At 33.0% G+C, this 27,881-nt stretch overlaps 2 protein-coding genes, 1 long non-coding RNA gene and 1 pseudogene across 6 annotated transcripts; all 4 read left to right on the forward strand.

The window, feature by feature from the left end:
* The first annotated feature begins 400 nt into the window (after window positions 1-400).
* LOC123923367 lies at window positions 401-1,940 on the forward strand. The gene is made up of 2 exons (XR_006814370.1): window positions 401-766; window positions 1,785-1,940. It is a non-coding gene; the product is annotated as an uncharacterized LOC123923367 (long non-coding RNA).
* A 1,897-nt stretch (window positions 1,941-3,837) lies between these two features.
* LOC123922207 lies at window positions 3,838-5,855 on the forward strand (annotated as a pseudogene).
* A 2,657-nt stretch (window positions 5,856-8,512) lies between these two features.
* LOC123924733 (beta-glucosidase 24-like) lies at window positions 8,513-12,080 on the forward strand. The gene is made up of 11 exons (XM_045977700.1): window positions 8,513-8,887; window positions 9,089-9,223; window positions 9,327-9,404; window positions 9,836-9,923; window positions 10,015-10,270; window positions 10,473-10,588; window positions 10,737-10,954; window positions 11,040-11,071; window positions 11,163-11,265; window positions 11,448-11,556; window positions 11,649-12,080. Exons 1-11 carry the CDS (start codon window positions 8,653-8,655, stop codon window positions 11,842-11,844), a joined length of 1,566 nt encoding a protein of 521 aa, XP_045833656.1. The 5' UTR covers window positions 8,513-8,652; the 3' UTR covers window positions 11,845-12,080.
* Window positions 12,081-16,371: 4,291 nt separating this feature from the next.
* LOC123919816 lies at window positions 16,372-26,148 on the forward strand. Of its 4 annotated transcripts, none has more exons than XM_045971822.1 (14): window positions 16,388-16,436; window positions 16,471-16,567; window positions 17,326-17,436; window positions 17,807-17,934; window positions 18,129-18,282; window positions 18,397-18,506; window positions 18,931-19,014; window positions 19,092-19,140; window positions 19,223-19,314; window positions 19,675-19,804; window positions 19,983-20,074; window positions 20,160-21,649; window positions 24,821-24,937; window positions 25,022-26,148. In XM_045971822.1, the coding sequence occupies exons 3-14, from the start codon at window positions 17,344-17,346 to the stop codon at window positions 25,588-25,590; spliced, it is 3,108 nt and encodes a 1,035-aa protein (XP_045827778.1). In that variant the 5' UTR covers window positions 16,388-16,436; window positions 16,471-16,567; window positions 17,326-17,343; the 3' UTR covers window positions 25,591-26,148. The 4 variants fall into 4 exon arrangements, with proteins under 4 accessions (XP_045827777.1, XP_045827778.1, XP_045827779.1 ...); XM_045971823.1 differs by having other exon boundaries at window positions 16,400-16,436; window positions 16,467-16,567; XM_045971824.1 differs by having other exon boundaries at window positions 16,412-16,436; window positions 16,479-16,567.
* The last annotated feature ends 1,733 nt before the right edge of the window (window positions 26,149-27,881 follow it).

The following is a 27,881-nucleotide window of genomic DNA, read 5'->3' on the forward strand; positions in this document are numbered from 1 at the left end:
TATCTCATACTAATAAAATGATAAATAAGTACTAAAATACTTGTATGTGAATTAGGCGTTTAGAAATGGTTGAGCTGGTTGAGTCGACTTCTGAATAACGACGTTTTAGCTAGAGGTAGAGTGTTGATTCCGGCCTTGGTTTGTTGGGGGAAGGGTACATCACTAGTAGAAAAATGACTTTTGGTTTGGAGATACCACTACCGGTATGTGAATACCAGTAGTGAAATACATTTGACCAAAGGATTCCACTACTGATATTTTTAAAACGGTAGTGGAAAGTTCAGAGACAAGGGATTTCACTACCGGCTTTGCTAAATCCGTAGTGGAAAGTAGACACGGTGGCAATGTCGTAATTACGTACAAATTTGTTTTAATTATCTTCCACTACCGATCTAGGATTCACCGGTAGTGGAATCCTAATAGTGTTATTATTTTTTTCATATTCCCACTTTTCACTACCGATCTAGGATTCACCGGTAGTGGAATCCTAATAGTGTTATTATATTTTTCATATTGTCATTTTCATTCCCAATTTTCATACGCGTTCAATCTCCCTCCCACTGCAAACTCTCCATTCTCAATCGTCCCAAGTTCTTCCAAATCGTCCCAAGTTCTTCAAATCAAACACTCCAATTTCCCAATCATTCTCCAATCTCTCCATTCTCCATTCTCCATTCTCCAATCTCTCCAATTTCATTCGGTTTCATTCTCCAAACCCTAGAATGCTTGAATCGCCTCCAAATTTCTTCGTTTTTATTCGGTAAAGGTATGAATAAATCAAACTTCCTCCAAATTTCATTCGTTTTCGTTTTCATTCATTTTCATTCTTGTTCATTCGTTTTCATTCGCTTGGGTTTTCATTCGTTTTCATTCACGTCGTTTTCGTGGGTCTGTGATGTTCATTTCTGTGTGGGTCTGTGTTTTTTTGTGTGGGTTTTCATTCTTCTTCTGCTTGATGGCTTGATGATGAGAATGTCAATATAAAAATACAAATTTGCATGAGATTTGGAAGTCTGTGTAGGTCTGTGTAGGTCACTTTAGCATGAGATTTAATGAAAAGTAAAAAGATATATGGTCATTTCTGTTTATGATATTTATTTTGCTGCTATTTTGATTATTTTTTACTTCATAGATGATATGTAATGTTTTAAACCAAGCCATGTTTTGCTGCTATTTTGCTGCTATTATATCAGATTTTATTGTTGAAGCTAAACTCCAAATAGGCAAGAAAATTCAAATAACCAAGCCATGTTTTAATGTCAAAGTGTGATTCAAAATTCGTTATGTTGCTGCACATGAGGGTGTTAGGTATAAGCAAGTATATAGAAGTCACTCATGTTAACCTTGTGCTTAATATATTCAAGGTATATAGAAGTCACTCAAGTTATAGTGCTTAATATATTCAAGGTTGGCTAAGGAGTGAAAATATGGAGTTAGAATAGTGCTTAATATCTCTGCCATATAATATACTTACTCAAGGTGACCAAGTTTGATGTAGTTAGAATAGTAAGGGAAAATATGGAGATGGTCAAGAGGGTTTTGGTATGAGCCTAAGATAGCTGAGTAGTGTCTCTCCAAATACCCTTCAGCTTCACCACATAGCCTTATAAGATGGGATCTTTTTTCTTGCAAATACCCTTCAGCTTCGGCTTCAAGAAAACATACAACTTGGCCATGGGCAGGGGTCAATATTTATGGCCAATTGTATAAACATACAACTTGTTTTGATATTAACTAAGTTGTATAAACATATTTATAAAATTATCAATGCTTGTGCTGTGCAGGGGTTGCTGTGTTAGGCGGTGATTGCTGCTCCTGCGTTAGGCGGTGATTGCTGCTCCTGCGTGTTGCTTGTGCTGTGCAGGGGCTGGTGTTGCTCTTTTTTGGTGTTGTCATCTTTGTTTGAAGTTAGAAGGTTCAATCACGGTCTCATCTACAGGTACCGATTCTATTTCAAAACATAGAAGCTATAGGCTATGAATTGGTATTTTGGCTCGGATGTGCATCTCACTGTTTTGGACTATTTTAGGATGGTTTTATGAAGGAATTGGTATTAGAATTGGTATTTTTGTGATGGAATTGGTATTTTATGAAGGATTGGTATTTTAGAATTGGTATTTTAGGAATTGGTATTTTAGGATTGGTATTTTAGGAATTGGTATTTTAGGACTGTTTATCAGGTGATGGAATTGGTATTTTAGGATGTGCATACTGTTCTAGAGTTTTGATTTTTCATATTAATATGCAGGCACAGGAAGCTACAAAAAAACGAAAAAAAAAAAAAAAAAAAACTAACATACCACTACTGATATTTATAACAATCAGTAGTGAAAACTAACATACCACTACGGGTATTTGTAATTACCCGTAGTGGAATCCTCAATTCTAAAAAAAAAAATGGAATAGCATACATACCACTACCGGTATTTACAAATACCGGTAGTGGAATCCCAGATTCTAAAAAAAAAAAAAATGAAAACCATACATACCACTACCGGTATTTGTAAATACCGGTAGTGGAATCCCAGACTCTAAAAAAAAAAAAATGAAAACTATACATACCACTACCGGTATTTACAAATACCGGTAGTGGAATCCCAGACTCTAAAAAAAAAAAAATGAAAACCATACATACCACTACGGATATTGAAAATACCCGTAGTGGAATCTCATACATACCACTACCGGTATTTGTAAAAACCGTCGTGGAATCCTCATAAATTTAATTAATAATACAGTAGAAACCTGACATACCACGACGGGTATAAAAAGACCCGTCGTGGAAAGTATTGACTTACAACGACGAGTGTGTTTACTACCGGCCGCGGCCAGTAGTGGAATCCCTATTTGGCCGGTAGTGGAATCCCCTTTCTGCACTAGTGCATGCAGTCTTGTTAGCACTCCAATGCTCAAGCCAGTATATGAAAAAGGTTTTAAGAGTGTAAATGGAGGCGCAGAATGTCATCCTTAGGGATCGATGTATGAGCCTTTATATATGAGAGGATATTAGGGTTTACAGTACCATGGGGTCCCCCATGTGGAGTGGATCTGCCACTGATAGCACTTGTATTGTCCTTTCGTACGAGAACTTGAGGACGATTTAGACTCTTCACCTTTAGTCTGTGCTCGTTTGTATGCTCTTCGTGGTCGCGTTGCCACTTGCTTATGCTTATCCTATTTTGATGGGCATTATCGTATGTTGGGCTTTTAGCCGATCCAGAACAGTTGCCCCCCAAGTCTTTGCTACGTGGTAGTAAAGAGTTGAGTCTTCGCCCGTCCTGAGATGCTTGCACGGATCATCTTACTTGCGAATTCCTACGAAAATATGGAATGTGAATGAGTATTTTATCTTTAAACGAACCTACACTATAACTAAAATCGTAACTTTAGGAATACTTATCTTTATTCGGGCTGATCGTGAGCCATTGTACTATCAAATTGGTCTGTGGCCGAACTTATCCCTGAAAATAAACTTAAAGTGAGGAAGACATAACTTCATGAAATGTAAATAAATGAGAAGGTTTAGGGCGAGGTATGAAATGAGAAGGTTCAGGTACGGTTCTCTCATCCCTAAAATCACAAATAGAGTTGATATTCATATTGTGTGCTGAGGTATGAAATGAAGTACAAACACTCCTCTAATTAGGCATGTCCAGTACACTGACATGATACCAACACTAATGATTACACTGAATTATGTTATTTTCTTAAGATATTATCGGTGTCGATGTGTCAGTGTCCGATATCTATGTATGTGTCCGTGTTTCATAGGTGCTAAAGGATATTTTTCCTGGTCTTTACGCCATATCCGCAGATAAATTTGCCATAGTTGCTAATATGGGTCAATTGGATAATTTGGTTTGGAATTTCCATTGGAATAGTGAGTTGGATACCAATTTGGTTGTATGTGAAAGAGAATTGGAACAATCCTGTGGCTTCTACTTTGGATAGTAGTTTTATTTAAATTTTCTCTTAAAAATAAAGTTGTTTTTCAACTTAAATTTAATATTTTTTTTTTAAAAAACTTGGTATATATCCGACTTTATGACCGACTAATTCAAGGGGACCAATCTCACCGTCCATTTGAGGGGGCCATTTAAAGCCAACTTTTTTTTTGCTTTGTATGGACTTAGCTCACCGAAATTGTCACCAAGGGAAATCGAACCTGAGACCTTGAGAGGAGCATACTCCATGAACCCAAGCCAACACCACTAGACCAACCTCAAGTGGGTTTAAATTTAATATTATATAATATGAATATTGAATCTTAAATTAAAAAAATTAATATAGATATTTTGAAATAAAAACAAACATTAAATTAAACTTATACAATAAAACATACATAAAATAAAGTGCAATCGTGTTTGTTTTTTTGCTAGTTCATATTTTAGTGATACGATTATTATTATTATTGTGTTTAATTATTTAAAAATATAATTTATTTTATTTTTGGACACAACATAATTTATTTTTTTTGAGAAATAAATATAGATAATCAATACTTTTATAAAATTAAATTTTCAAAAATTAAAATAAATTAAAGGTCTTATTTTAATGTTCGCTTTAAACCAAATAATATATGTTGGGCCGACTCTATTCAAGAAGATAGTTTTAATTACATTCATCCAAACCATCTATATATACTTAGCTTCCCAGGGTTCTCTATAGCAAGACAATCTCCTCTGATCCTGTCAAAAATTATTTCCTTCAAACATAGTTTTGGAAGTTATCTTTTTGGAGATATTTTTTTTCCTATCCCTACATTTATCACTTTACCCCAACAAATTAAATTGAAATGATAAATTTGCTCTCATATATAAGGTAAAACTGTAAAAAAAAAAAAAATCATCTTCTACACTACTAAGAAAAAGTGTGCCGGTGTGAGTTAGGGAAAAAGATAGAGTAAGTGAAAAAATTCATATCGGTACACTTTGAAATCGTTATCAATACTCTTTTTCCAAGTTTGCCGATATGAATATTCATACTGGAACACTTTCATGTGAGTGTGCTGGTATACATATTCATACCGGCAAACTTGAAAAAAAATACCGGTAAGGATTTCAAACCGGAACACTTTTTCAAAGTGTACCGGTATATTTTTTACGTTTCTTTTAAATTTTCCTACCGGAACACTTTTTCAAAGTGTGTCGATATACTGTGCATTTTATAATACCAGCACACTTATCAAAAGTGTTCTGATATGTAATTAGAAAGGATTTTCTGCAAACTTTTCAAACCGGAACAAAAAGTGTGCCGGTAAAAATGTTCCATCATGTTTTTAACTTTTGCCTTGCAATTGCTTCTTTGAACCGCAGAAAAAATGATGGGGAAGCTGCTTTAGCTTGTCGACTTGCTTTGGATCTCATAATAAAACCAGCAAGCGAATATGTCATGTTGTCCTTGTTCATGAACCTGTTCCATCGACAGTTTCAGTAGCTAATGACGCACCAAATCCTTCACCTGCCATTGAATGCCTTTCATCGCACCTCCGTCGTCTCTTGCATTTTTCTCCAATCTGATCCGCCATCTTCGACTCACTCACCGGCGGCTGGGTGACTTTCACTCAGTTCTCTCTCTGTCAATGCTTACTCTACTTGTGGCCCTGCATCGATTTTTACTATAAGTCCATATGCCTATGAGACGCAGTTAGTTTCACCGGTATTTTCCAACTTCACGACTGAACAACTGCTAATTTTACTCCTCCACTTGAATATGTACAGATGACAACACTGTCGTCTCCTGAGGTTCCATTTGCTCAATTATTGGCATCTTCGATGGCTCTTAAAGGTAACAGGACACACAAGTTTACATTATACAATTATGAGTTTTACTATAATACCGGAACAATTTTATAATACCGGCACACTTATCAAAAGTGTTCCAGTATGTAATTAGAAAGGATTCTGCACACTCTTTAAACAGGAACACTTTTTTAAAGTGTGCCGGTAAAATTAACATACCGGAAAGATAAATACGTTCTGGAACAGTCTTGCAGAACCAATCTACCGGAAAAGTTATAAAAGGACAAATATTTTTTTTGCAATAGAGTAAAATAAGGGTAGAGTGGGCATTTTTGAAAAATTGTTGGGGTATAAGGATAAATGTAGGGGTAGAAAAAAAAATTCCTTTTTGGAATATCACAATATTACTAAAATCTTGTGCAAATGATTGGGCTTAGGCCCTCTTTGATATAAAAAAAATAAAATAAAATCTTGTGCAAATGCGCTGAGGTGATGAAGCAGGAGTTTGGCCGTAGAACAGCGAGACAGCAGCAGTAGCAGGCTGCTCTCATGCATGCATGGTCACACAGGTTGAGTCCATTGAAAAACCTCTCTACTATATATGTTCTTATTTCTTTTTTGACAGGATATGTTCTTATTTCTTGTACTTTTTGAAAAAGAAAAAGAAATCTTTGAACCAAACCAATGAAGAATTAATCAATGTTAATTTATTCGACAAGCAATGAAAATTAGTCACAAATAAATTTACAAGAGTAAAACTTAGTTTGTGAATACCACTTAGAAATTTAATTACATATGGTTAATTCTCAAGTTGTTGAATAAATCACTCATAATTCTTTCAAATACTTCATGTGTCCCTAATCTTTGATTTTTTTTAAGCATTTTATTTTTGTTCCAATTTTTTGGTTATTTTATAAAACCAAGATACAATTTGTTTCGGAATGGTCCAAGGGCCCATCTCTGCGTGTTGGACCAGGTCACCCGACCCACAAAATAGCAACACAAACTATACGATGAACACACTCTGATCATAGGAGATTACCGCTTCACAGGGACACGTGAAGCGACTAACACTGTTGCCCTGCTATCAGCGTACTTGTCACAATCACAAGGGTAGAAGAATATTTTAGGCCTTATATGAGGTCTGCACAAGACTACATCAAGTATGCAATATCTAACCCTAAATTTTTCCCACTTATTGACTTGATCGTCGACGTGTGCGCTGACTACCCTATCTTTTCCAAGTCTAACGTACCATCAACGACAACAAGCTAAACACCAAACAAAGTATATACATAGCAACTATCAGTGTCGTATCATCCATTTTTCAGGTTTGTGACGGATCATAATTAATGATGTTTTTCATTTTCTGCCCTTACTAAAACCAAATGCATGTATTAAATGAATTGTACTTTCATTAAATAAAGTAAGTGTAAAAATGTAAAAACATATCCTAATTAATTAAGGATCAATGGAGTAGTGGATGAATTAGGATAAGATACATTATATAATTCTTGGTCAATATTGGAGATTTCACAACATACGAGAGTTGAGTGGAAAATTGAAATTTTTGGAGGAGTTGAGTCATAGAAATATAAATTAAATACTTTTTGGTCCTTTAAGAAAAATATCTTTTTGGTCAAAAAAACTGTCAGATCTTATTTTTGTGGTAGCAAATATCTTTACCACCTCTTTATTCTAAATGAGAAAACGATTGGTGGAGAAGGGATTTGAGTGTATGACAATTTATTATTAGGATTAGGATAGGTCAATATTGCAAGCTCTATTTAATTAAAAAAAAATGCAAACTACATAATGAAAACACATCAATTTATCGTAAAAAAACGATAATTTATATTTGTTAAAATATTTTTAGTGTTTGTGAAAATTAAAAGTTTAACTTAACTTATAAATATGAGAAAAAAAAACTATGAGCTTTAAGCTATATAAGCTAATTTAAATATTAGTTTATCAAACCACTAAGTTTGGTCTTATTTGGGTAGTACGTTATAAGTCATGGGTTCGATCTCAACTCATTTTAAACAAAAAAAAATATTAGCTTATCAAAATAAATTATAAGTAAACGTTACTATTTTTTTTTTGTCATATGAGTTAATAATGTTGTTCAAAATTTGATATCGTGAGAATTTAAGGGCCATTTGAATTGCCTTATTTTTTAGTTTATGCAAATAGATAGATAAGTTCTTATGTTTTATTCATATGATTGTGAAGGTAGTGTATAAAAAAACAACTTATGAAAATACAATATTTGTTAATAAGAACTTTTTTTTTACAAGAACTTATGAATTAATATAAACTATTTTTCATAAGGTTAAAAAGTAAGTCAATTCAAACGAAAAAGTTAGTTGTTAGATATCTTACATTTCAATATATAAAAAGGCACAAATATTTCAATTTTTTTTGTACAAAAATAATTCAAATTTATAAAGAAATAATATCCATTAAATCATTTTTTTTTCTCAAGTTAAATCATTTAATTTTCTTTTGATATGTTATAAATATATATTGTGTGATTGATCAATGATCACACAAATAATCTTAGCTTGTAACCAAAAAAAAAAAAAAACACAAATAATCTTAGCTATAATATAATTGGTCAGTGCCTAAAAAAAAGCTATAATTGGTCAGTCATACAGAAACAGCGCCGGTATTGACTGACTATATTTGTTGACTAGAAAAATGGCAGTTACACTGTACCCACCAACTTTTTCTTTCTCATATAAAAACCCTACACGTTTGCATTAGCATTTGCATCATAATCCACAAAAACGTGATTAAGTGAATTAAGCAATCCATTCTCTCATAAAAAAAAAATATATACAACCAATTAAGCATTGTTTCTTTCTCTCATAAAAATAAGATAAGATATATAGAAGCAAATTAATAAGATATGGCAATATTATTAAGCATGAAATATTTCATATTTTCACTCTTAACATTCATCATTACTATAACAAAAGGTGAAATAATTCATACTGCACAACAAATAGGTTCACTGAATAGAAACTCTTTCCCTCAAGGGTTTATATTTGGTACAGCATCTTCTGCATACCAATATGAAGGTGCAGCAAGTGAAGGCGGAAGAGGACCAAGTATATGGGATACCTTCACTCATAATTCTTCAGGTTTGTTATAATGATTTCATTCACCCTTTCTAATTCTTAGTTTATTATTTTTATTTTGTCGAATGGTCTAGTGGCAAAAAATTCATATTTTAAGATGAAGAAGTGAAATGTTCAGAATCGAACTCCAACTCTTACCTATAAAATGTAATGTCGTTACAAACTGAATTATACTAATTTTTCTTTGTGATTATGGAAATGTAGAAAGAATCAAGGATGGGAAAAGTGGAGACATTGCGGTTGACTCTTATCATCGCTATAAGGAGGATGTTGCACTTATGAAGAATATGAACTTGGATGCATATAGATTTTCCATATCTTGGTCTAGAATACTCCCAAGTAAGTCAAATTTATATATCAATCATATTTATGAACTTGACCCATTATTTAGATTTCTCCTTGATTAACCATTTAAATTTTTTATATAATTTTGTTAATGTAGATGGAAAATTAAGTGGAGGAATAAATCAAGAAGGAATTGACTATTACAACAACCTCATTGATGAATTGGTGGCAAATGGTGAGAATACAAACACCAATTTCATTTATTGAATTTTTTATTATTATTATTATTATTATAATTTCTCCGTCCCTTTTTACAAGACCTGATTTTTATAAGACTTTTTTACAATTATCAATGACATTAATTATTTTTTTTTACAAAATTACCCTTATTTACTTTACATTTTTTTTAATACCATTAAATCCTTCCACTTACTCTATTTCTCTACAAGCATCGCAATTAATTATAAGAAAATCATTATTAAGGATAAACATGAAAAATCAATATAATTTATCAACAAATTAATACTGAAACCAACTTTTTTAATACCCGTGTTTTGTCAAATTAAGTCTTATAAAAAGTGACGGAAGGAATATATGTTTGCATCTTCTCATCATGTTGTTAATGATAATAATTAATATAGTAATTTTATGTCAAAACAATCGCAGGTTTACAACCATTTGTAACTCTTTTTCATTGGGATCTTCCTCAATCTCTAGAAGATGAATATGGTGGCTTCTTAAGCCCTCTCATCATGTAAGTGATTGAATTGAAAATTTCCACTTGAAAAAGTTAAAATAGTTATAAAAATAATTCTCATTTTATCTTTATGTATTTTAAATTATAGAAAAGACTTTCAAGACTATGCAGAACTTTGCTTTAAAACATTTGGAGATAGGGTAAAACATTGGATAACTTTAAATGAACCATGGACTTTCTGTCGTGATGGGTATACAAATGGCGATATGGCTCCAGGTCGATGCTCTTCTTGGATGAACCCAAAATGCATTGGTGGTGATTCAGGAACAGAACCTTATTTAGTTGCACACTATCAACTGCTAGCTCATGCAGCAGTTGTTAATGTGTATAAAACCAAATATCAGGTTTGTTACTTATTGACAAATTATAATATACATATACGATATATTAATTGTTTTTTGGGTTATTGAACATTGGGGGCATAGAGGCTCAAGAGATGATATAAAAGGATAAATTTACTTATGATAAAATGTATATTTATTTATTTATTTTCTAACATTGACTTTGGAATGGTATGTAATAAACAAAAAAAAATTGTGGGTGCAGGTCTCTCAAAAGGGTTTAATAGGTATAACATTAGTTATTAATTGGTTCGTGCCGCTCTCAAATAACAAACTTGATCAAAAGGCTGCTGAAAGAACTACAGAGTTTATGTTTGGATGGTAAGTACTTCTACATATTTTTTAAGCAAAATAAAAATTACAAAATTTTATTTATATAATTAAGTTAAAGTGAAATAATAGATGTATACCATCTAAATTATTATTGGTAGATATATAGTAATGAATTTCATTTACTTTTTTATCGTAGGTTTATGGATCCCTTAACAAATGGAGATTATCCAAAAAGCATGCGAGCCTTGGTCGGATCAAGATTACCAAAGTTTACCAAAGAACAAACTAGACTAGTTAATGGCTCATATGATTTTATAGGCGTAAACTATTACTCTTCTTGTTACGCCTCTGATGCGCCTCAACTAAGAAATGCTAATGCTAACTACTTAACAGATTCTCTTTCAAGTTATTCATGTAAGTGTGTCTTCCTACTAACATTTTATATTAAGCATATAATTGTGTCATTTCAATGTAAATAATGACTTTTTTTTTATTGCAGTCGAACGTGATGGAAAATCCATTGGCTTAAACGTATGTGTTTTTCCATGCAAGTGTTTTTACAAGTTTTGTATGATTTTGTGAATAATAAATTAACAAACTTGTTCTATTTAATTACTTTCAGGTTGCTTCAGATTGGTTATATGTTTATCCGAGAGGAATTCGAGACTTCCTAGTATACGCTAAAGAAAAATACAACAACCCTTTGATTTATATCACAGAAAATGGTACGCAAATCACCATATTATTTTCATCTTTTCATACCCCCAAATGTTAATATGAGAAAGTTATAAACATAATACACTAAAAATCAATTTACTTATTATGTATATTACATGTCTATGTAGGATATTATTTTCATTACATATTGAAAAATATGAATGATAATATGCATTTTCCTAATGTGTAGGTATAAATGAGTATGAAGATCCATCGCTATCACTTGAGGAGTCTCTCATTGATACTTATAGAATTGACTATCATTATCGTCATCTCGTCTATCTTAGAAAAGCGATTGAGTAAGTTATTTATTGAGATATCTAAATATCACTCTATTTCATATTCTTTTATGAAATTTAACATTTTTATCTGCACTTCAATATAAATATAGGGATGGTGCGAATGTAAAGGGATACTTTGCATGGTCTTTGTTGGACAATTTTGAATGGCATATGGGATACACCGTGAGATTTGGAATGACCTTTATAGATTACAAAAATGGTTTAAAAAGACATCAAAAACAATCTGGATTGTGGTTCAAGAATTTTCTTAAACGAGATAGCAAACTTTACGGAGATTCCATTTAATAGTGTTATTATATAGAAAATTTGTTATGCATATACTACATTTGTAAACATGAATACTTCAATTAATTTTTTTAGAATAGCAAGGATGAATTTTGTAACTGTAAGTAAATATATTATTTATGATTGATCTTATTCGCTAATTCTATGTATTTTGTAATTTTATTGTTTCTCGATCTTTACACTGTTGTAGCATTTTTTATATTGATTATAAAAGAAATTTTGAATCGGTTATAAAATCATAATAGTTTTAGGTGATATAAAATGTTTGAACTACTATTGATTTTTGCTTTGAACGAGGCAAAACTGGATAACTCTAATGGTGAGGCTTGAGTCTTGTATTGTGGTTACATGTTCTCAAGGAAGTGGTTTATGGTGAAAAATGTACCTACAAAACAGGTTAGCACTCTAAAACTTAAGTTAGTATGAAATTAAGGTGGAGTGAAACTAGAAAACGTTTGAATCGTAAATTGGCGCAAATTGTGTTTGTGCTTAAATAGGTAAGACCATTGTAACCACCTTTGTGATTTCCAAGGAAGTGGTTTATGGTGAAAAATGTACCTACAAAACAGGTTAGCACTCTAAAACTCAAGTTAGTATGAAATTAAGGTGGAGTGAAACTAGAAAACGTTTGAATCGTAAATTGGCGCAAATTGTGTTTGTGCTTAAATAGGTAAGACCATTGTAACCACCTTTGTGATTTCCATCGAGGAATGTGGGGGTCCGTTGAGATTAATTTAACGGTCTATGTGCATTGGAGGGATGGTTTCACTGTTGTAAGAGTACATACAGTGTACCCGGTGTGCTGCTTAAGTAGTTATTCACTCGTTGTGAAGAGTGGTGATTATGTGGATCAGATCTTTAATAGTTGGGCCATTTGTATTGGGCCTTAGCCCAGTCCTTGCTATTGCAATGTATGAAGGAGTTGAAATCTGAATGAGTACAGACCAAGTATCCCCGTCACAACTTGCTTTGGGAAAATTCTTATAGTTCAGATACATTAATTATGAAATAAACCTTGAAAACATGTCTTATGTTATGGTAAGTTTGTTAATAAAAGATTTTTGCTGTTAAAAAAAAGTCAAAGGTATTGTTAATATTATGAAAAGTCCACACCAAATTTTTTTGTATCCTCTTTATATATATATATATATATATATATATATATATATATATATATATATATATATATATATATATATATATATATATATATATATATATATATATATATATATATATATATATGTATAGATATATCAATACAAAAAATGCACAATTTTTATTTATTTTTTTCTAAAAAAAAATACAACTCTTTTCAATTAAAAACATGGATTTTTTTTTTTATACTAACATGGATTTTCTTTTTACTATATGTGTAATATAATAATAAAAAATGTTTAAGGACCAAAAATTATTAAAAAATGGTCACACCAAAAAAAATGTGAAAGTACACAAAAGTTAATTAAAAATAGAGATCAGAAGTTATGACAGAAAAAATATTTAAGGACAAAAAATTATTGAAATTTTTTATAGGAACTAAAAATAAAATTCAAGATATTTATAAGGAACTTGTTTAAAATATCATATATAGTTTATTGATGACAGTCAATTATATGATATTTTTAGTAGCAATTTAGGGTAGTTTTAATAGCAATTGAAGCCTAAAAGCAAGCAAATACCTGGAAAAGTGAAGTTACTTGGCCCAAAAGTAAGAAAAGTGGAAAAAACATAAAAAAGGGAAAAAATGTAATAAACAGTGCAACCATCGTACCTACGATGAGATCCAGCGTGGCGCGATGAGAAGGCGGTTTAAATTGAAGAAAATCGACAACAAATCTTTTCCATCGTACCACGATGACTTGTCATCGTGGCACGATGAAGACGGTTGATGAAAACAGAAAATCTGGAGAAGATCTTCTATCGTACCACGATACGATCCATCGTGGCCACGATGAGGCAAAATTACACGCCATCGTGGCCACGATGGGTGCGATGGACGCGCAGAAAAGCCCAAAATCCAGCTGAAAAACTATAAATAGAATCATTCTCCTTCACTATTATTCATTTCAAAATATTGAGAGCTATTCAATATTCACTCTAAAGTTAGGAGAACTCTAAGAAGGAAGCAAGGAGGACCAAGGAACTCCAAGGCCAATAAGGTTCTTTTCTTTATTGTCTTTGTAATTTATTTTTTCTAGGTTAGGTGGAATAGATGGACTCCCTTACGAATGTGGTATTGTATAATTTGGTGTTAAATTCAATTGTTCTTACATAAACCCTTTTATTGTCCGGTTTTTATTCTTTATTTTAATATTGATCACATTAGAATAAACTCTAAGGAAAATTAGTGGATATCGCATAGGAAACGAAGCTAATTGTTCCGAACAAAGGACGTACATTCAAATCTCTTAAGGAGACCATTAAATTTAGTATTTGTGGTTTGAGCGTAGGATTAAAGCTAATAATAAGAACAATCAATTCTACATGAGTTAGGGTGAGGACTAGTGTAGGCACATGTGACAACTTGTGAAACCATTGTGCCTTAAGGGTAAGGATACCTAAGTATAAGTAACTACGAAGAAGTGGAACCGACTGAGGTGATGATAATTATAAACAACGTAAAGGAAACCTATACTAGGCTCTTCTCAGATTGTAATAAAAATAGGCAAAGAGTGCTCGTGAACCTATTTTATAAAGACTAATCCTAATAGAGGGGAATAAAAAAAATTAACAACTAACTACCAAACAGGAGTAATAGAGGGATTAGAAAACACTTAACCACCCCGTGTGGACACACACACACCCTTTTATTATTATTTGTCCTTTACTTTCCCGCTCTTTATTTTTATGCACAACTCTTTCAAACAAATAAAGCGAATGCAAAACACTTTTACTTTTCAAATTCTTAAGCGAAAACTAGTAATTTTGGCACAATCCTTGTGGAGAACGATAACTTATCACTTTATTACTTGGTTGTGATTCTGTTCACTTGCAGAGCCACCATCATTTATTTACTAAAATTTAGAATTTTTTAACATCATATGAATTAAATATGAATTTTTTAAATGACAAAGTTCAAGTTAAAAATAACAAAAATCACAACCTATAAATCAAATTTTGAGCTTGGTTTTTTTTGGAAGAAATTTTATGATGTTCTCAACATACCAACGAAAAAAATCATTTAAAAATACACGTTGATTTAACAGTAGTGACCAAAATTGAGAGTGCGGGATAATTTTCTTGGGACTAAATTTAATAAAAATTAAGTAAGGACTAAACTTAGAAGATCATCATCATTTTATAGGGATAAAACTTATTTAATCCATATTATATATACCAAAAATGAAAGACAAAAATCAAATCAGAATTTGTTGATTTTCATTGTAAATGTATTGCATTACCAATATAATTTTTTATTTTCAGTATAATTTAGTGCATAGTTTCTTTTATATTTAGTCACACCAGCATACAATATCCGAATTCGTCCCTGCTTAACCCTATAAAATAAATAGAGAATTTGAACTCCGATATTTTTACGAATTGAGTCATCCTCACCACAAGACAACTCATCTTATCTTATTCTATCAATATCCTAACCACTAATGAGCGGTCAAATTGAGACTGATGACTTATCATGACCACCAAATAGCCCTAAATATGTTTCTATGATTTGAATTGACGCTAAAATTTGGTAAAAAATATTCATTTATTTTTTGAAATAGTATGGTAATTTTCCCCCCTCTGAAATATCACAAATATTCAACTAAAATTAAATTATATGATTTCTTAACATAATTACTTCTATTGTTTCACTATATTCCACGATTAAAAAAATTCTAATCTATTCTTCTAAATGAAATATAGGGTCTGTTTGTTTATAATCATAAAAATTTGCTTACAATCATAAAAATTTATTTTTTTAAGATGGTGAGAGATGAAAAGTAATAAAAAAATGAATTTTGATAAAAGCTATTCTCATTTTAAAAATATATTTTCATTTTGAAAAAATTTGAAACAAACACAAGTAAGATAAAAAAATAGATTCTTTTGATAAAAAATCTAAAACAAACAGACCCATACTCCGTAGTAAAAGAGAATAGACTACTTGAATAAAAAATCACATAATTTCAACCAAATAAATACATTTGTATGGTAAAAAAAAAACAAAAATACATTTGACTTTTTTCTATTTTATAGGAATTATTTTTGCGTGTACTGTATTATTTTCACTTAGATTCTATTAGATTATTTTTGCTTAAAGAATAAACCACAGGATCGAAGAATAAACCACGTGTCAAACATCTAAACCCCGACATACATCACAGCAAGTCACACGTGTACATCAGCGAATCAAAAAACTAAACAGAACCAGTTATGTTGCTCGACAAAGCAGAAAAGAGAGAGAAAGTTAGAAAATCCAAATACAATAAAAAGACAAAATGGCATTCTCCGTAATTAACAAAAAATCGAAGGTTATTTATAAATTTCCCTCGTTACATAAAAAAGAGAGGGAGAAAAAAAGGATCCAAAACCCGAAAACATCATCATCCAAAACACCACCCTTCTCTCTCTTTTAAAACGACACCCTGTGGTCTCTCTCTCTCTCTCTCTCTCTCTCTCTCTCTCTCTCTCTCTCTCTCTCTCTCTCTCTCGTGTTATCGTGCGCTTTCTCTCTCAAACAATCTCCTCCTCACAGTTTCGTCTTCGTCTCGATCTCACCACTGTTAGTCTTCGACTCTCAATTTTTTCTAACCCTAATTTCTTCATTCATCGTGATTATTTTCTTGGATCCCTAATTTGATTCCGAATTTACGTTTGCTATTTACTTCATCGATTTCTTATCTTTAATTTCGGATTCTGATTTAATCATTGTAGATTATAGATTTCTGTTCGGTTATTGTTGCGTAATCGGTTTTGATTTTTTTGTTCGATTGTGAATTTTTTGATTCGATATGATTTTTTTTTTGGTTCTGGTTGGTTGTTTAGTTGATATGTGATGCTTTAGGTTTGCTGAATTTCATGTGTTCTTGAATTTTTTTGAATGAGATTTGGTGTATTTTGTTTATCAATCAAATGTTGCTGTTAAAATGGAAAAGACTGTTGAGTTGTGAGGGGTTTATCTTGATTTGTATATTGCTTCTCTGTTTCTGCTGCTGCTGCTGCTATTATCATTGTGTTTAGCATTGGAATTTAACAATTTTTGAATGCATTATTTGTTCATCGGATATTGCTCATAGTATCAGTATCCTTAAAGTGAATGCTATACAATTTATAAAGAATTTGCACTTAATTGTGAATTTGCTGTACTGAGTGGTGGGTGATGATTTTCTCTGCCACATCTGAGTTTTGGATTCTTTTACTTTTATTTTTATCAATCATGCTTATATTTTTAGGACGATTCAGGTTTATATCTGATGCATATTGCATATTGTTTATGATTTGTGTAAATATTCTTGACATTGTGTTTTATGGTATACTCAGTTTTTGTTAAGGGAAATCATGAGTGACGAAGGAGAAAGGACTTGTCCTCTATGTGCCGAAGAGATGGATTTGACAGATCAGCAGTTGAAACCTTGTCGATGTGGTTATGAGGTTTGATTCTATCTATATGGAGAAGCTAATTTTTTGGAGGTTTTTTAATGTTATTATTCAATTGTCACTTGTTCTTTGGTTCATCGCAATTTCTTGTATAGTTGTATTGAATCTTGATCCTTTGAACCACTATTAAGGTTTATTTTGATTGCTTTTCATGATAGTTAGTACTGTTGAAATTTTATTTTTTCTCAACTTTAAATAAGGTGGTTAAGTGAAGGTTTACTTCTTCATCTTTTGGACATTTACTTGTGCTTATGATGTAGTCATATATAGGCGCTGTTGTCTATGAGTTGTTTCCTGACCATGTGCCTTTATCACAAAGGTTCATTATGATGAATGTCAATTTCATATATCTACTTGATTGCAGATCTGTGTCTGGTGTTGGCACCACATAATGGACATGGCTGAGAAGGATGATACTGATGGGCGATGCCCTGCATGTCGTTCTCCTTATGATAAGGAAAAGATCGTTGGGACGGCGTCAAAGTGTGAAAGGTCAGTCTGTTAACAGCATATTTATGTAGGCTTGGAAATGTTAATATTGCTAAAGCTTTTATGTTTGAAGTGCTATGAAAGGAAAATATAAGTTCTTGATCTTTTTAGTTATCAAGTTATTTATACAAAGGTCAAAGTAGACCATTTCATATTTTACTTCTCTTAATGTGTGTCAATATATATATGTGTTGTAGACTTCTGAGTGAAATTAATATGGAGAAAAAGGTGAAGAATCAGAAAGCGAAGTCTAAATCTTCTGATGGGCGGAAGCAGCTCAGTAGTGTGCGAGTGATTCAGCGAAACCTTGTTTACATAGTCGGATTGCCTCTGAATTTGGCAGATGAAGATGTACTTCTTTTACCTTCTCCACTCTTCGATTATTTGAATGTTTCTGTTTTATCTCCTTGAATATTTCGGTCGGTTGTCCTTAAAGAATCCTTAATCATATCAGCATTTTTGCAGCTTCTCCACAATCGGGAGTATTTTGGTCAGTATGGGAAGGTCTTAAAAGTGTCAATGTCACGAACGGCAGCTGGTATCATTCAACAGTTTCCTAATGAAACTTGCAGTGTGTAAGTACATTCTTCATGTTTGTGGCATAGCTGTTTCCTTATAGGCATTATTGTTTTATGTTAGTTGGCCATATTGGTTGCTACTTTAAATAGATTCCCTTTACTGTTCTCTTTTGTTGTCATTGAGATAGTTAGGAGTCTGTATATATAGCTTTGGGGAAGGAAGCGTATGACCAGCAAAAACACTTCAAATGCATTTTTTTAAAACTTGGTTTAAGAGAAGGAAAAATGCCATTTCTCCATGGAGATTAGTATATATAGTATGGGCTTAAAAAAAAATGCGAAGGGGAGGGAATGAGGGATCTGTCCCTTTCTCCATCTTATTCCTAGCTGCAGTGCTATATTAGTTTGCTTGATTGCCATCGTGTAATACATTTAATATTTAGTATCAATGCTACAGTTTCTAATCAAGGTTTTGTCACAGATATATTACTTATTCAAAGGAAGATGAAGCAATTCGGTGTATTCAAAATGTACATGGATTTGTTTTGGAGGGTAGACCTTTAAGGTACAAATATCTGCTTTTATTGACACGACTCATGTCCTTGGTCTTGCTTATTAATGTTTTTGGTTTGTACATTTCAGGGCTTGTTTTGGGACCACAAAATATTGTCATGCATGGCTCCGAAATTCGGTATGAAAATTAGGTCTTTAAAGATTTTTGAATTGTGCCTTAATTATTAAGCTTTTAACTGAGTAGTAATCTCAATGATCAGCCTTGCATCAACCCTGATTGTCTATATCTGCATGAGATTGGCTCTCAAGAAGATAGCTTTACAAAAGATGAAATAATTTCAGCTTACACTAGGTAATGTTCTTATAATTTTGATTTAAGACTTATTATGATTTAATTATATAATGAAGAGTCTGTTTGGATTGACTTATTTGAGCTTATCTACTTACATAAGCACTCGTGGCCCTGTTTGGGGAGAATTTATGAAACAACTTATGACATGGACATTAGTTGTTTTCAGTTTATTTCCATAAGCTCTCCAAGATATGCATTTTGCTTTAATTCAAAATTGTAGTTCTGTGTTTTGATGAAGTTCACTTTAATTCAAAATCGTAGTTTCTGTTTCAGATTATGCTTTCCCACTTGCACATTTTAATTGCTTGAACTGAATGTAGTTCTAAATCAATATACACTAATATTCTTGTTATTTTGAAGAAGTCGAGTTCAACAAATCACTGGTGCCACAAACAGTATGCAACGGCGATCAGGGAATGTATTACCTCCTCCTCTAGATGATTTCACAACCAATTCTACAGAAAAGACCATTGTTAAAAGTCCTCCAACTGTAAGCCCTTTTTCATGTTCCTATAGTACCTCTATTTTTGGCTCTAGCTTTGGTTTGTCTCTTTTGAGTGCTCATTCGAATTTTGATCTTTAATTGCTATTCTGCTAGCAAAATATATTTTTGCCTCTGTCAGCTGAGTACAAAGAAACTGATGCATTTTATTTTAATTATGGAGCAGAACTCTTTACCTCTTCCCACAAATACAGTAAGAAGTTCGTCCCCAAATGGAATCAATGGGAGACATGTACCTCTTCCCACAAGTACTGCGTGGTAAGTATCATGATAGTTTTGTATTTGAACCTCAATGTCGAACTTATCTGACGAAGTTATGGTTCCAATGTTTTATGTGTGCTAGGGGTACACAGGCTACAAGTTGTCTGTCCCCTGTTGGAGGTCTATCCTATCCATCTCTGTCAAAGCCAAAACCTGATACAGTCAATAGCACACTTGCATTTTCTACTGCTGTTACAGGGACAATTCAGGCTTCTGTGGCACCTTGTGATGGTTCAAGGAGGCCGCCATCGAGTGATGGGAGTCATAATACAATACCTAGGGTGAAAAGTGAATTGCCGAAACCTTTTAAACAATATAATAATAGCATGGACGGTCCGGCTAGTGCAGGCGAAGAAACTTCTGCTTGTGATGTTTCTCCTGTGCCTGTCAATTTGAACAGCGAGCTGTCTTCTCGACCATTGTCACGGGATAGTGATAGAGGCAATTGTACTATAGCAAACACATTAAATTCTACTAACATTACTGGACATTCTTTTAGCTCTGGTCCTGAGGAAGCAGCGTCTGCTACCAATGAAGTGATTCGGAATTTGTCTAGTGAGTTCTCTTCAATTAACATTGGTAGAAGTACCTCAAATGAACAATATGGTTTAAACAAACCTAGTAGCCCACCTTTTGATAATGTCTTGGCTAAATCTCAAATTCAAGAAGGATCGCAATATGATGTTGACAGATTTAAAGGCCCAATAACAACAAATGTGGTTGGTAAAACTTCCACATCAGATAATGGGGTTTTTAGTCCAAAGGAACAGTTTGGAGCGATATTGAATTCTCAATCTCAAGTAGTATCAGATACAGCTGATATCGAAGATGATGTAACATCTTTTGATAATCAAAGACTTAAGGATCCAGAAGTTTGTCTTTCTTATTTACCCCAGGCCACAAATTTCCTTAATGTATCTAAACTTTCTAGCCCTAGTCTAATGCAGTATGGTGAACCATGTACTGCTGGAAATGCTGGTTCTCTATCTTCTGATGATAGAGTTCGAGATGAATCTATTTTACATTCGTCTAGCATGTTCTGTAATGGCTATCCTGAGAAATTGATCGGTGGCAGTTCTAATGGTTTGCTTCATGATGAAAGAAACATGCAAAGTATCGGAAGGTTAGTTGGTGATGCTGTTAATGCTGGGTGTGATGCTGGAATTGATAAGGGAGAAAGTAGCATTATCTCAAACATTCTGTCCATCGATTTTGATCCCTGGGATGACTCCCTAACATCACCTCATAACATAGTGAAGTTGTTGGGTGACAATACTGATAGCCAGCCAAGTCCTTTAAAAAAATCTAGTTCTTGGAAAGTTCAAAGTAACAATCAGTCGAGGTTCTCTTTTGCAAGGCAGGAAGAGTCTAAAATTCAAAATTTTGATGTGCATCCGTCTTATGCTGTCAGCCAGCAACAGCCCAAGAGCCACACACTCAACCAGAATCTGGCAGAAAGAGATTTATATACGGATAATTTGGGAATTGCAAATGGCTTTCCTACCAGTAACTTCGAGGAAGCTGAAAATATAGGCAGTGTTAATTCCATTGCTTCTTCCAATAAGCTTTCTGGTGAGTATGACTATCTTCCCTGAACCTGCCACAGTACCTATGGTTTTATATTATTGATAGTGACAAATGTTGACATCTCTGTTCCTATGCTAAATTTTTGACATTTCAGTAATTGCTTTTGTGTGGTGCTTGCCTGAGGGCTGAGTAGAATATATTTAGAAAATTTCTTCCGTAACATCATTATAATATTTTATCCATATTTTGGTTTTATATTATTTTCTATCACATTTTATTCGTTGCTTTTAAAATTGAGAGTATTTTGCAAATTTTGAAATCCTGTTGGTGAATGTATGGAATTGTTTGCTATCTGATTATTTTTGTTCTCTGTGGTATTTGATTACATAATTACGCTCTTAAGATCTTCTGTTTTTCGAAGGAAAAAAGATTTTTGCATTTTTGTGTTTGGCTTGCCCTTAAGGTTATGATCTACTTGGGCTCAATGTGCCAAAATCAATCCTAAAAGGCTCTTTGATTTAGGGTTCAGCCAAAAACGTGGGATTTGGGATATTTGCTAACAATACGTGAAATGAGGTGACTAAAGGGATTGAGAAAGTACACAAATATATACTAGTATACTAGTAAAGTCGGTTATTGGATGAAAGGGTAAAGATTCTTGGTTGATGGATGATGTGCATCAAAAGTTTAAAAGAATGTTATATAAAACATGGTCACAAAACATAAGGTAGCTAAGAAAGATACTAAGCCATCGTTTGTTTTCACATTTAAACCTCTCCAAACATACAAATTCTTAAAAGCTAGGAATTTTAGCTTTAGAAAGTCATGGCAAAAATGCCTCGGGACGCAAAAAGGATGGGTAAAACGCCCACCCAAACAGACCATAAGTCGGTGGTAAGCAATGCTAAAGCAAGACTATTTGAAGGTGAATATAAATCCTTAGATACTAATGAAGGGCAAGAGGTATCTACAATCTTGTTAAAGTTGGAAGAAAAAAAAGACTTCAACTAGGTGAAGTTCACTTAGGATGAAGAGGGAAATGTATATGCTACAGAGCAAGACATCAAGAAAAACGTTACATAGGAAGTTATTCCATATTTAGCGAAGGTCATCCGTGCAAACAGACTAAACACTAGAGAAGTGGATCTAAATTATTAATACTATTGAGAATTTCAGCATTTGAGGTGAAAGTATCGTGAAGAAAATGACTAATGGTAAGAGACCAAGGTAATGAAAAGTGAACCGGCTGGCTCAATCGGCTGAACTGGGAACCGGGCCTGCATCTGGTTTGAATAAGTCTGAAAACTGCTCTTCTATAAAATCAGGGAACAAACCGGACAAAACCGATGGTTCATGCGGTTGTACCACATTTAGTTTGATTTTATTTTGTACTTTTAAGAAAAGACAGTAAAAGACGGTGCCGATTTGCTTTCTTTGCAAGGCAGAGGGAGAATGAACAAAAACTGAAAAGCCTCTTTCGCAAGCACACTACCAGAAAAAGAAGAATAAACAAACACAGTTACAACCCATTGCTCATTAAGGATGAGCGTTAGAGTAAAAAAGAGGAAGATGATTGCACTTTTTCACTCAAAGAAATGGAAGGTGAGAGAACAAAGAGGAGGCTGAGTGTGGCGGCTCTTTTTGAGACAGTTTAGCTCCTTGTTTTCAACTAGCCCTAGGATAATTGTGCTTGGACCAAAAGCATATAAAATCTAATAAAACTAGTAAAATATAAGTTTGGTTATATAGATTATTATATATGAAAAAGTTACACAAAGTTACCACCTCTGCAACTCAGACTAAAAACTACCGTAGTGGAATCACATCACAATTAATATGGCAAATGACTGGATCCCTATCTTTAAAAATAAAGGCGACATACAAAACTTCACAAATCACAGAGGAATCAAACATACAAGTCATACTAAGAAGTTTTCAGAGTAATTGAGTAGAGATTTAGATATGAAACTCATCACAGAAAATCAGTTTGATTTAATGCCAGAGTGATTGACATGCGAGCCATATACATAATACATACTACAGAGATTGATGGAGAGTTAATAGATGATTCAGAAAGACCTGCACAGGAGTTTCATTGATGTAGAAAAAACATATGTTTGTGTACCTAGAAAAGTTTATGAAAGGTTTTATTTAGTCTTTTGAGAAGAAAACTGTATAGATTGCTTATGTCTGAGCAATCAGGGATATGGTATCACAAGTCACATATAGTGTCAGAACACAAGGTGTAAATACAGAATATTATTCAGTAACTATAGTTGTGCACCAAGGGTTAACTTCCTATATTTTTATGTTGCTTCTAGGCGGTGTGTATTTTTTTTTTTTTTTTGTGGATGTTGTTTTAGTACAATTAAGTTGGGATAAATGAAACACTAGAACAATGGAGACAAACAATGGAAACACATGGCTTTTGAGTTTTTCCCAGGTAGAAGTAAAACATAATATATGGAATGTAAGTTTAGCAAAGGACATGCAAATTCTGGTATATAGAGGTGAAAACTGACAAACATTCACACCAAAAGTTTCACATTTCAAATACCTTGGGTCCATCATGCAAAGCAATGGAGTGATAAACGAACATACGAACCAGGATCCAAGTAGGGTGAATGAAGCAGAGCAATGACTTGAGTGTGTGATTTATGATAAAATATACCTCTACCCATAGGAAAATTTTACTGCACAACTACTACAATGCTGTATGGAACTGAATGTTGGGTGGTAAAAAGTGAATGGGAAAATAAACTTAGTGTTGCATAAATGAGAATGTTAACAAAGTATTGATGTCAACCTTGTCCAAAATTAAAAGCCATCATGGGGCTATATAAGAATCAAGTAAATGACTAGTAAAAAGGTTTTCACTGGAAGTGAATTTAATAAACCGAGTGTGCTTGTGTATAAAATCTCTAGATTTTTTTCACTATTTTGAGGAGCTTGTAAGTTATGATCTGCTGAGTAACAGTTGCTCAAGTATATAGTATGTTAGTGGATTCAAAATTGTGTGGTTATTTTGTACGAAATATTTGCCAATGTGTCATATTAGCATTACAACTGCAACTGCTGAAGCTGTTACTTGATTGATTCTGTTAAAGGTTTAGGCTACATGTTTGCCCTCCCTATAATTTATGTGTTGCCTGGTGTATTATTTCACTTCCAGTTGTCTCAGTTCATCTTATACCTTAATTTTGCTATTGTTGACAGCTATTTCAAGAGCACAAGTATCAGCTCCGCCAGGATTTTCAATTCCAAGCAGGCTGCCACCTCCTGGTTTTTCTTCGCACGAGAGATCAGAGCAGACTTTTGACTCCCTATCATCTGGTTAGTTGTTTCTTTTTGTTTATTTTTTTAATAACTTTCACATGTTTTTTTAATGGTTTAATAAAATTGTTATCCTTTTGGCAGGGAATTCATTACTTGACAATTCTTCCTTTATGAGAAATTCACATCAGACACTCTCAGCTGGAAATATTGGTGGCACAGGTGACATTGAATTTATGGATCCTGCTATTTTGGCAGTTGGCAAGGGGAGACTTCAAGGTGCACAAAACAGCCAATCACTGGACATACAATCAAATTTCATGCCACAATTAAATTACTTCGACAATGAAGCCAGACTACAATTCCTGATGCAAAGATCTCTCGCACAGCAGCAAAACCTTAGATTTTCCGAACTTGGGAATACTTTTTCACAACTTGGTGATTCATATGGTATTTCTTCAAGGTTAGACCAATCTCAAGTCAGTAACCTAGCCCCTTTCCCTCAGTTGTCTATGCAGCAGTCTACAAATGCAATCTTGTCAAATGGCCAATGGAATGGGTGGAATGGGGTGCAGAGTGGGAATGGTCTTGGCGTGGCTGAACTTCTGAGGAATGAAAGACTTGGATTGAACAAGTTTTACCCAGGATATGATGATTCAAAATATCGGATGCCAAATTCTGGGGATATCTACAACAGAACATTTGGGATGTGACTTTTTGGTTGCTATGTTATGTTACTGTTGGAAACGGTAAAATCTAGCAGAAATGGACAAACAAATTTTTTGCGGAGCTGTGGATGGTGGAACTCACTCATGACTGGTATATTGGGCTGCCAAATGATGATCCCAAGAAGTGTATGCAGTTGGTAACTAGTTCCGATGTTTTCTTGGTTTAATTGGCTTATATGGCATTGCTCATTTGCATGCACATAAGAGTCTTAAACTACCTGGTGCCAAAACGAGAATGGAAAAAATGTTACATTTTTAAAATTGTTTTTGTACTAGGTTTCATATCTTTGATATGTCAAGAATGAAAGTGCTGTTTGCTTTTCTGTAGCGGTGCACTCATTTGCCCCTCTTCCCTTTTTAGTTCTGGATTTGCAGGTGAGCTGTTTTGGGGTTTTAAGATATCAACTGTCAAATGCTAACGTGGTCGACTTAGCAGGTAGATTTTGGTCGAGTGTTTTCCTTCAAATTAGAGTATGAAAATTGTTGGATTCAAAATCAATTTTATCAATCTCATTTATTACTGTAATTTTCTTCTTTGTTTAATTATTCTTGTGGAATGAAGTATAGGTGATTGGTCTAAATAGTTACAGGGAAATTATTTTAGCAGTGGATTAATAGATTAAATTGATTACTGAACAAGAAAGGTGCATGTGATTAGAAATACCATTGAACGCAGGGATGATTTGTTAGTTTAGTTTTATATTCTTCCCAAAACGTTATTTGTATTCGTTTTTCCTCCAATATCCTTATAAGTTTTTATGTCAACCATTTTGCATATCCGTTGCAATATAATAGTGTGATCACACTCTTAATATAGACGGTGCTGAAAATTGCTTACAACTCCACCTATTTGTTCTCGGATGTTTGGTTTGCATTTAGTTAGCTGTTTTATGATTTTGTTACCAGCATCGACATTGCCATGAATGACTAGGGGCATGATTTTGTTAGTGGTCGGTTGTCTTAATTTTTTTATGCAGTTAGAAAATCTTGGATTGTATATGAACATAATTTTGGGGGGAACACAAGTAAAATATGATCGTTCGTGGTTGACATTTGTTTTCTCAATTGAGATTGGTTATTCATCCATCAAATGAGGGTTGCTGTTGATTTATTTATTTATTTTTAAATTAAATTCCATTTTATTCCATGTGCTGTGTATCAAATAAGTGCTCTAGGTAGACTAGGTTATTTGGGGAGAGCAACACAATGTTTTCATACATGTTTGATGCTGAGATGTATATAATGGGTTGAATGGTTGATCTTGTTGAGTCTTACCACTAGTTTTGAAAGAGGTCGTTGAGCAGCATGGTAGACCCTAAGAAATAGAAAAATTAACTAAGATGAAATTTAGAATCAAATGAATGAGAAAAAGTTGTTTTATTAGTATAGAATTACATTACCAATTTTAAACTAACGAACTTAAACTAATTTGTAGCTAATATTAACCAATTTATAAGTACACATTTAACAAACTACAGTAATAGGTTGTGGAAGAAACTAGACGGTAAATTTCTATGAGAAATTATTGACTATTTGGGCGTAGTAGAAGCACTATTTGTACAACTTGCCGATATCATGCATTTTGTTGAGTATGGTTGATTAGATGACAGACTATTGTGTATTCATTGATGAATTTTAATCTCATAATTTAATTTACTATTTTTCAAATTTGGGAATCAAATTACTCCATTTCTACTATAAAAATTACTCTATGAATCTCAGTCACCTCGAGAAGATTAGTCTCTGCAGTTGCACAGAGGATACCTTTGGTTTACCAAAAAGTACTAATATTTGCATTTATATCATTTGTGTTTGCCGAGTTCAAATAATTATGTATAGTGATGTTGTCATTGGTGGAGCCACAGCAGGGCCGGGGGTGGCCACAGTCCCCCCAACATTTTTAAATTTTTTGGTAAATGATATATTATTAAATTAAGCACATTAGACATATGTAAATTTTTTATTTGCTTCTCCTGTATACATATTTTTTTTTTGCTAATAAAAAGCCTTCTTTCACCACATAAAAGAATATTAGAATAAACATATTTAAATAATGAAAGATTACTCTCATTTTTTTAAATGAAGAAAATAATTTTAGACCAACAATAATCATAATTGTTCGATTATTAAAAGTTAATATTCTTAGTACTCACAATTTTTAGTTAGGTATCAATATCTCATAGACAAAATATATTTAAAAATGATATTTTAATATAAATTAATATAAATATAACATGACATTGAATTTTATCTATAATATTAATATCTAACTGGAT

The sequence above is a fragment of the Trifolium pratense genome, linkage group LG4 (genome assembly GCF_020283565.1).
Source record: "Trifolium pratense cultivar HEN17-A07 linkage group LG4, ARS_RC_1.1, whole genome shotgun sequence".
In the NCBI taxonomy this organism is placed as follows: Eukaryota; Viridiplantae; Streptophyta; class Magnoliopsida; order Fabales; family Fabaceae; genus Trifolium; species Trifolium pratense.

Excerpts from the sequence above, each read along its gene's own strand:
- LOC123919816 (XM_045971822.1), top strand. The coding sequence starts at position 17,344 with ATGAGTGACGAAGGAGAAAGGACTTGTCCTCTATGTGCCGAAGAGATG. Across the intron at positions 18,283-18,396 it reads TGAATTTGGCAGATGAAGAT|CTTCTCCACAATCGGGAGTA; the intron begins GTACTTCTTTTA and ends GCATTTTTGCAG. Across the intron at positions 24,938-25,021 it reads TTTTGACTCCCTATCATCTG|GGAATTCATTACTTGACAAT; the intron begins GTTAGTTGTTTC and ends TCCTTTTGGCAG.
- LOC123924733 (XM_045977700.1), top strand. The coding sequence starts at position 8,653 with ATGGCAATATTATTAAGCATGAAATATTTCATATTTTCACTCTTAACA. Across the intron at positions 9,924-10,014 it reads TTCTTAAGCCCTCTCATCAT|AAAAGACTTTCAAGACTATG; the intron begins GTAAGTGATTGA and ends TTTAAATTATAG. Across the intron at positions 10,955-11,039 it reads TTCTCTTTCAAGTTATTCAT|TCGAACGTGATGGAAAATCC; the intron begins GTAAGTGTGTCT and ends TTTTTATTGCAG.